This window comes from Halichoeres trimaculatus, unplaced genomic scaffold (assembly GCF_033239565.1).
Source record: "Halichoeres trimaculatus isolate MK-OKI-2021-1 unplaced genomic scaffold, fHalTri1.1 fHalTri1_scaffold_19, whole genome shotgun sequence".
NCBI classification, from domain to species: domain Eukaryota; kingdom Metazoa; phylum Chordata; class Actinopteri; order Labriformes; family Labridae; genus Halichoeres; species Halichoeres trimaculatus.
Genome location: NW_027437197.1, coordinates 29,033,919 through 29,044,083, shown reverse-complemented (window position 1 = coordinate 29,044,083; position 10,165 = coordinate 29,033,919). Strand labels below are relative to the sequence as shown.

General features: G+C 47.3%; 1 protein-coding gene across 1 annotated transcript in view; it reads left to right on the top strand.

Annotated features, from left to right (window-relative positions):
* Positions 1–836: 836 nt before the first annotated feature.
* LOC141808044 (uncharacterized) overlaps positions 837–10,165 on the top strand; it is a 28,365-nt gene continuing 19,036 nt past the window's right edge. Inside the window, 4 exon segments of the mRNA XM_074694351.1 lie at positions 837–936; positions 2,519–2,643; positions 2,770–2,902; positions 7,294–9,055. Coding sequence (XP_074550452.1) covers positions 837–936; positions 2,519–2,643; positions 2,770–2,902; positions 7,294–9,055 — 2,120 coding nt within the window.

Here is a 10,165-nt window from a genome sequence, read left to right as displayed (position 1 = left end):
CATTGGCTGGTTCCAAGCTTCTGTAAAAGCCCTGAGAAAACAACACAGCAATATCCTGACATTAGGACATGGACTTTCAGTTCATTTCATTTTCCACCACTTTCCACCGCAACCAGGTCCGGGCTGCGGGGGGCAGCAGTGCCATCCCCAGCCACGTCCACCAGCTCCTCTGAGGGGATACCAGGCCAGTTGAGAGACATAATCTCTCCGCCATGTCCTAGGTCTGCCCCAGGGTCTTGGCCATGCCCCGAAACACCTCCCAAGGGTCCGAACTCCGAACCCTATCTCCAGAGCTGAGCCCAGACACCCTGCAGAGAAAGCTCATTTCAGCTGCTTGTGTCTGCGATCTGTTACTTTTGATCACTACCCACAGCTCGTGGCCATGGGTGAGGGTTGGATTGTAGATTGACCGGTAAATTGAGAGCTCTGCCTTCTAGCTCCACTCTCTCGTCACCACCATAGACCAGTATAGCGTCCGCATCGCTGTGGACGCTGTCTGTCAATCTCGCTCCATTTCCCCCTCACTATTGAACAAGACCCCAAGATACTTGAACTCCCCCTCTTGGGGAAAAGACTCTCTCCCAACCTGGAGTGGGCAGTCTACCCTTTTCCGACTGAGAACCATGGCCTTAGACTTACAGGTGCTGATCTTTATCCCGGCTGCTTCACACTCGGCTACAAACTGCCCCAGTGCAAACTGGAGGTCAGCGTTCAATGAAGCCAACAGGACCATATGATCCACAAAAAGCAGAGATGGGATCCTGAGACCCCCGAACCTGACTCCCTCCGCCACTTGACTGGGCCTAGAAATCCTGTCCATAAAAGTAATGAACAGAATGGGTGACAAAGGGCAGCCCTGGTGGAGTCCAGCCCTGACTGTGAACAAGTTTGACTTAGGACGCGGTCACACTGGTGCCGTAAAGGACATTTGGAAAGGTAAGTGTGACCGCAACAGTGCTGAGCTCAAGCACGATTCGCTTCCGTGCTTTGGCATGCTTCGAAGAGGTGGGCTTCGGCACGGTTTACATGCACGAGCACAAGCAGGCGGACAGCGCGTGCGATCCATTACATATGATCGCCGCGAGCGCATCTCTCGACAATCATTTTAAACAAAGCGGGGGCGTTAGAGGGCTGTGTTGGCCATAAACGACTCACCATAAGTCCAAAAGTTGCAGCAGTGCTCTCTGTGTATCATTGTGCTGACACTGATGAGATCATGCTTCATGTAAACAGATGCTTCACGATGACATAGGCGGGTTGTGCACGTGTATGATACCCGCTAAAGTCTGGTTCATATTGGGGTAGTGTGACTGCTGGCCGTACTCTCCAGCTGGAAAACCGAGCTGTGGGGGGGCAATCGTGCTTAAGCACGGCACGGTTTGGATGGTCAGTGTGACCGCGCTCTTACTGTTGGGGATACGGACCAAGCTCTCACTCTGGAAATACAGAGACTAAACTGCCTGTAACAACGGGCCATCTACTTCATATTCACGAAGCACACCCCACAAGATACCTCAGGGGACAGAGTCAAAAGCCTTTTCCAAGTCCACAAAGCACATGTGGACTGGTTGGGCAAACTCCCATGCCCCCTCTAGCACCCTTGCAAGGGTATAGAGCTGGTCCAGTGTTCTAAACTTACATTGTACTCAGCCAGGCGTTCCCAGCAAACCCTCACTCTTCATTTAGGTCTGCAAGGTCTGTCCAGCATCTTCCCCGCCATCTGATCCAACTCACTACCAGGTGGTGATCAGTTGACAGCTCTGCTCCTCTCCTCACCCAAGTGTCCGGAACATATGGCTGCAGATCAGGTGATACTACAAAGTCGATCACTGATTTGCAACCTAGGGTGTCCTGTTGCCAGGTGCACTTATGAACACCCCTATGTTCGAAAATGGTGTTAGTTATGGACAAACTGTGACTAGCAAAGAAGTCCAACAACTGAACACTGCTCTGGTTCAGATCAGGCAAGCTGTTCCTCCCAATCACGCTCCTCCAAGTCATGCTGTCATTGCCCACATGAGCGTTGAAATCCCCCAGTAGGACAATAGAGTCTCCATTTGGGGTGTTTTCCAGCACCCGTCTCAAGGACTCCAAAAAAGGTGGGTACTCTGAGCTGCTATTTAGTGGGTAGGCACAAACAACAGCTCAGGACCCATTTTCCCACCCTAAGGCACAAAGAAGCAACCCTTTCTTCCATCGGGGAAAACTGCAACACGCAGGCAGAGAGCTGGGGAGCTACAAGTAAACACACACCTGCTCACCTGGAGCAACGCCAGCAAAGAAGAGAGTCCAACCCTCCCGAGAAGATTGGCCCAAGCTATGCGTTGAGGTGAGCCCAACTATATCTAGCCGGTATCTCTCTCACTCCTGCACCGGCTTAGGTTCCTTCCCCATCAGAGAGGTGATGTTCCATGTCCCAAAAGCCAGTTTCCGTAACCTGGGATCAGGCTGCCAAGGCCTCCGCCTTTGACAACCGCCTGATCCACATTGCACCGGACCCCTATGGCTCCTCCTGCAGGTGGTGGGTCTACAGAAGGATGGACCCATGTCACCCATTTGGGCTTGGCCCGACCAGGCCCCATGGGTAAAGGCCCGGCCACCAGGCACTCACCTGCGGGCCCCAACCCCAGGCCTGGCTCCAGGGTGAGGCACTGGTGACCCTCCAGCCAGGGTGAACTGAATCCTGTTAGTACTCATCACTAGGGGTCTTTGACCGCTTTTTGTCTGGCCCCTCACCGAGGACCTGTTTGCCTTAAAAAACCCTTCCAGGGGCGGTTGCCCCCTGACAACATAGCTCCTAGGATCATTGAGGCACTCAAACCCTTCCACCACAATAAGGTGGTGGCCACGGAGGTGGACATGGAATTTGTACTTCGAAATACTCCTGTCTTTTTCAAAGGAAGTACTTTAGTACTCTAACTTGAATAACATTTAGACTGATCCTCTTTTCTTTGTAGCGGGGTAAGATGTGACCATGAGGATCAACATTTTGACTCAAGTAGTGGAGTGGAGCTTTGTCCACCACTGCTGAAAGCAGACACACTGAACTCTTTTGATCATTGAGAACAGCATGTTTACAGCTTATTGTCAGCTATCAGCTTTCAGTTCTTCTCACTGTCAGAGCATCACTAGCTTCATCTAGTGCTGGCCACTCTACTGTTGTCCACGGTATACTGTGGGCCAACTTCATTATGATATGGAATTGAAGAACAGCGGTAAACTGTCATATCTCATGTTATTCCCCTTCCACAAGCTCTTGTGCTGGCTATTCAGCTCCCATCGCTCTTAGCGCGCTCTGGTCCCACCGCCTGTTCCACAGTGATGTGGTGGGGCCCCCTATCAGCTGTGTCTCGTCCTTACATGGCATGTCATTAACAGATGTTATAGATGTTGGTCCATCATCCCTCTTCACTGAGGTGTTTGAGTCTTGGTTGCGTGTGCCGTGCTCCATGTGTGTGTCAGCGCTGAGCGCTCTGAGCCTCTCAGCAGAGCAGAGAACCACGAACAGTTTAACACAGTTTAACTGCGCCTGTAGTTTCCATAGTAACAGCAATAAATCTTCATGATTCAAACACTAACACTTAATCAATATGACTTTTGTTCCTGCAAAGACGTGAACATGGAAACACCTGTTTATTTCTTCTGCTCTTGGAGTCTCTCAGTGTGCAGCAGGTTGGCACTGATGCGCTGTTTCGGAGCACACCATCATATTCATGAGAGAATTGAAATTAAATTGTTGTAAACAGCGTTGGTTTCTCTGTTTTATTGCTCCTTAATGTAGATTATCAGACATGCCTGTCCAGCTTTGCTGCTGACTAAAGAAGCAGTTCATGGCCTTTGCAGAGCTAACAGAGTGAGCCCATTATGCTAATGTCAGCAGCTAAATACAAGGTGAACCAGGTTTCCTGGCCCTGTCTCCTGCTGGCCAATGTTGCGGCACTCTTGTTCCATGCTGATTGTCTCACAAAAGCACAGCTAAATAAGGCTCTAGTTTTCATCGTGTCGTAAAATGGCGCTACCTCCGCTGCAGAGCCGCAGCTGGCTACGAGGCGCTCACCACTTAGTGTATTAGTCCGCGCGCGCGGCGTGCCAGATATAAACAAATGCAGGTAGTCTGCCAGGACGAAGAGACACGATGAGAATTAGAGCCTTATTCAGCGGTGTTTCTGTGTGAAAGTAACACACTGAAAATTCTCTCAATAAAGCGTGAATGCAGACTGATATCAGATTTTTTCGGTGGGAGTCCGTTTATTTGTGTTTTTGGTCAAGTAAAATATGGCCCCGTCTGACTGCAGAGGAAACTGGCTGACGAGCAGGGAGGGGGTGTTGGGTGCGAGCGCTCTGGGCTTCTGCTGCACAAAAACACTGCTGTAGGGGTAATTTCTGCCCTAAACCTTGTGAAAGGACCCAACTTGTTCCATCCCAGAGTATCACTTTAATGGATAAGCGCCTAACTGTAGCTGTGAGTGAGAGTGGAGAAAAGAGAAGATCTAGTTGGCAGAACGTGAAGAGAAATGGCGGAAAGTAATGGAGAAGACTGTGTGGTTGCTGGATTACTTGAAACTCTGTTTTTTTTTTTTTTTTATATCGTAATTTTTTAATTGTTTGAAGTTGTGTTAGGTGTTGCAGTGTTCAGGCACATGATAAATTAATAATCCCACAAAACTATCAATATACTAAACTTCCATGTCACATGATTCTGGCTATTGTTTTTATTTCTTTTTTTGATTGTTTATTGCCACGTGTGGTCCCATGGTCCTACTGAAGGCCCAGTGGCTGGGGCCACGGTTCGCCACTGGTGAAACGTCTGTTTGCATGAAGCGTGATCTCATCAGAGGCAGCAAAATGAGACACAGAGAGCACTGCTGCAACTTTTATGGACTTTTAGACTTCAAGTTGTTTTTGCCCGACACAGCCCTCTAACATCCCCGCTTTGTTTAAAATGACTGTCGAGAGATGCACTCGCGGTGATCATAAGTCGTGGATCTCACGCGCTGTCCGCCTGCTTGTGCTTGTGCATGAAGTAAACCGTGCCAAAGCCCACCTCTCTGAAGCATGCCAAAGCAGAGAAGTGAATTGTGCTCAAGGACGGTTGCCGTCACACTGGCCATTGAAAACGTGCTTTAGGGCTGAAGCCTGCTTAAAACCCTTCAACCCCACATATTTTTACTCACTGTGGTCTCATTTTTCTCTGTGAAGTGAAGAGCAGCACCTCTATTGATTCAGGGCAAACTGAGGCTATAGGCTGATGAAACTCAATTATGTCTTTATGCAGTGTAACAAAATTTTAAAGCTGTACTCCATTAGAAAAAAGAGAAACGAAAATTGAATTTAGTGTTGGCAGCCTGTCAGCACTCCTGATTGGTAAAAGTAGTGAGTTTATGTAAAACACAGATTGATAAAGACAAAAAACTTAAGACATTTTCTCTTTCATTTGAGGTTTTTTAGTAAGTTTTACAAACCCACTGAAGAATTTTAGTCATTCTTTTATGTCAGTGAAAAGACTTCAACAAAGCCTGCTGATGGGTTTCTACTGAAGAGTATTGCTGCCACACGAGAAAAAAACACTCATCAGTATCACATTACAATGTTATAGCGACTCAGAAGGTTCTTCCAGAGCCGTGAAGAAGAGAGCAGAGAGGAAACTGCAGTTTATCACATTGAGATTCAGCCACAGTTTGAATGAAGCTGGATGTGGGCGTCTTCTTCTTCTCGGATCTAAATATACAGCTGGCTGTGAGCTGCAGAGTGAGGTGCTGCTTCTAAAGCATGGTGGATCTGTACAGCATTTTCACTCAGAAACAGGAGAAACACCAAGTTGTTTACAGGTTTCACTGATCCTGTGAGAATGAGTCACACCAAAAACTGATGTCAGGGGGTCATTCTTAAATTACCAGAGCATCACACGTCATACTAATCCTGTGAGAATAGGGATAATAATAATAAACTGTGGTCTATGCTGATACTTTCACCATATTCAAAACGACCAAGGGACAAGTTTCTGCCACTGTCCAGCACTAGCTCAATCCATAGTGATTTGACGTTGTAACTGGAGGGTTGCTAGTTCAAGTACCTGCATGGACCAAGATTAGGAACTAGGCTGAGAGCTGAAAAGGTGTCAGTCCTATTCCTTGAGCTCTGTCAAGGTGAGCAAGGCACCAAACCCCAGCTCAGTGGTGTATGCTGATTTGGACAAAAAGCTTCTGCTAAATAAAATTGTTGAACTGAATTTTTCTCTTTTCTCAGACGAACTGTCAAAGATATACGAGTTCTTTAGAAGAACAAGTTTGCTTTTGCAGATTTCAGTCCAGCGCACAGGGAGCAGAGTCTCCAGGACCCAGCTGTGTGTCCCTGAGGAGTGACTGGTCCAGACCTGGTAGTCTAAACCTCTTTGATGAACCTGGACCCACAGAGCCACAGTAAGACCCTGGAGCTGTTTCCTCTCCTGAATGTTTGTAGAAAATGCGAGCACGGCTGAAACCCTGAAGTCTTTGCTAGTTCCTGTCTGTCTCCCACAGCGGGGAGTCTTCCCTGTCTGATGGGAGCAGAGGGACAGATGTGGATCAGTCGGTGAGTTCAGCTCTGTGAAAATGAAGGCTCTGACTGTGAAGTAGCCACAGACAGTCAGACAGTGTGAGCTTTGTGTTGATCACAAGACCACAAGGAATGTCTGCCTGTGATTGATCAAACAGTCAGACAGGAAAAACAGGATTTGCGTTATGAAACTAAGAGGCTTCAAATCAAACACATCACAGACTGAAGGCTGAATTCATCCAGACAAAGAAGCTAACTTGAACTTCTTTCTCTCTGACCCAGACCAGGACCTGGAGCTGAGACAGGCCGTCCGAGCAGCCCTGAACAAAGGAAGCCTGTACACCTGTGTGTGAAGAGGTGTGAAACACAAGGTTAGGATTGAAGAGGCTGACATGATTCAGTCACACAGCACAAAGATTTTTAGGATTATCAGTACATTTCAAAGCCAGGTGAAATGTAACCTGATGCTTTGTCTGCTCCAGCAGATCTCTCTGCTGTTTCTTCTTTGATCTGTTTTCTCCTCTGAGAGAAAACTCAAAGCCAGAAGAACTCAGAGCTGACATGTCTGACTTTGATGAGCTTGTCCTCTGTCTCTTCATTCACTTTCTTCTCTCTTTGCTTTTTGCTTTAGTTTGCACACATGGACACAGAGAGCTGAGAGGACTCTGTGCACATCTTTTCATATTGATGAGCTAATGGAAACGATCCCTTCATTTTCACATTCTCTTTGTTTGTCTCACTCTGATTGGTCTTTTTCAGAGCCAGCTGAACTGCAGGAGCTTTTCAATGAACACAAGGTGAGTGTGAGGAGGAGATGTGAACGTGTGACTGAAGGAAGTGATGAAACAGGAAGTGGAACCCTCCTCAACAGGATCTACACTGAGCTCTACATCACAGAGGGACCCAGTGAAGATGTGAATACCCAACATGAGGTGAGGCAGCTGGAGACAGCCTCTAAGAAGGAGATCCTCCAGGACACTCCCATCAAGATCCAGGACATCTTTAAAGCCTTACCTGAGCAGCAGAAAGTCATCAGAGTGGTTCTGACAAACGGCGTGGCTGGGATTGGAAAAACTTTCTCAGTGCAGAAGTTCACTCTGGACTGGGCAGAGGGCTCTGAAAACCAGGACCTCAGTCTGTTGGTCCTGCTTCCATTCAGGGAGCTGAACCTGATCAAAGGCGAGCGCTACAGTCTCCTAAAGCTGCTCCATGTTTTCCATCCAACATTAGAGAAGCTGAGAGCAGAGACGCTGGCTGTCTGTAAACTGTTGTTCATCTTTGACGGCCTGGACGAAAGCAGACTGTCTCTGGATTTTCACAGCACTCAGCGTGTGTCTGATGTCACACAGCAGTGCTCTGTAAAGGTGCTGTTAACAAACCTCATCCAGGGGAACCTGCTTCCCTCAGCTCTGGTCTGGATCACTTCTCGACCTGCAGCGGCCAATCAGATCCCTCCTTCACACGTGGACAGGCTGACAGAAGTACGAGGCTTCACTGACGCCCAGAAGGAGGAGTACTTCAGGAGGAGGTTCAGGGATGAAGATGAGTCCAGCAGAATCATCTCACACATCAAGACCTCCAGGAGCCTCCACATCATGTGTCAGATCCCGGTCTTCTGCTGGATCACTGCTACAGTTCTGGATCACATGATGAGCACAGAGCAGAGAGGAGAGCTGCCCCAAACCCTGACTGACATGTACTCATACTTCCTGCTGGTTCAGACTCACAGGAAGAAGAAGTACGCTGAGGCTCATCAGACCAGCCCTCAGGAGCTGATGGAGGCTGACGGAGAAGTTCTCCTGAAGCTGGGCAGGCTGGCATTTGAACAGCTGGTGGAAGGAAACATCCTGTTCTACCAAGAAGACCTGGAGAGCTGTGGTCTGGATGTCTCAGAGGCTTTGGTGTACTCAGGAGTTTGTACAGAGATCTTCAAAAGAGAGAGTGTGATCTTCCAAGAAACAGTCTACTGCTTTGTTCATCTGAGTGTTCAGGAGTTTCTGGCTGCAGTCTACACCTTACACCCTTACACATATGGAGACTTTGTGGAGGAAATCTCAACTGTGGCAGACCTCCTGGAAGAAGCTATGAAGGAAGCCCTGAGCAGTGAAAACGGCCACCTGGACCTGTTTGTTCGCTTCCTTCATGGACTGTCTCTGGAGTCAAACCGGAGACTCTTAGGAGGTCTGCTGGGTCACACAGACAACAGTCCAGAGATGATCCACACAGTCATCAACAACCTGAAGAAGATGAACAGTTATTGGGTCTCTCCTGACAGAAGCATCAACATCTTCCACTGTCTTATGGAGATGAAGGACCCCTCAGTCCATCAGGAGATCCAAGAGTTCCTGAAGTTAGAGAGCAGATTAGAGAGGGTACTCTCTGAGATCCAGTGCTCTGCTTTGGCCTACATGCTGCAGATGTCAGAGGAAGTTCTGGATGAGTTAGATCTAAAGAAGTACAACACGTCATGGGAGGGACGACGAAGACTGCTTCCAGCTGTGAGGAACTGCAGGAAGGCTCGGTAAGTTTCTCTGAGATCAACTTTACACTGTAAACCCCGAAGTCCAAATTACTCAACTGGATTGAGCTATGAAAATTTTAAAATTGTTAGTAAGTTCAATTTACTCAAGTGTCTGAGTTTTCAGTGTTGAAACTGATGATTTATCAGTAGATTTAACTTTTGTTACTGTTTACGTAAGCACAACTTAAAATCATTAGTTTCTGTGAGTGTGTTTTGTAACCGTGAGTCAGAAGGGGGCAGAGTCGATGTGAGACCCTGCTGAACTTCTAGATGTGCAGCAGTGGCACCAGCTGTTTGTGCTCCACCTGACACGGACCATTTGTCTGTGTGTCAGAGCATGGACTGTTTGTCTGTGCTTTTCATGGCATGGACCAGCTGTCCTTGCTCCTTGTGGCATTGATCAGCTGTCTATGCTCTACCTGGTATGGGCTGGCTTTCTGTGTCCCCCAAAAAATAGATTTCACACTTAAACTCAGAATTTGGCATTAGGCAGTCTGCAGAAGTCAATAGGTACAAGACCCATGACCATGGAGCATAGATCACCAGTCAGTGCTGTGGGGCTCAAACAACCTGTGGCCCCTGAGGAATAATGTATCAATGTACAGTGGGGTCTCATATCTACTTCCTTCACTCCTCAATCACAGTTACTAAAGTTATGAAATTAGAACTGATTTTTTTGTAACCATGAGAGAGGAGGGGACGCCGTGGATATAAGACCCAGCTGAGCATAAACTTTTTATAGTGCAGAACAAGAAAACAAGTTATCATAAAGCATTACTTAAGTTGCATTTACTTAAAAAAATCCCAAGGAACCAAGTAATCTAGCTGTATTTACTGGTTTTATTTAAGTTAGCATTCAATCAATCAGTCTTTATTTGTATAGCGCCAAATCATAACAAACCTCATCTAAGGACACTTTCCAGAAACATTAACAGGTCTAGACCTGTGAATGTCAATGGAATTTTATTAACAGAAACCCAACATCAAGACAAGATAAGGAGTCTTATCTCATCTTACCCCACCATGAGTACAGTACTTTGCAGCATCTAGTAAGTTAAAATGGCAAGAAAAAACTTCACTTTAACTGGCAGAACCAGACTCATGTTAGAC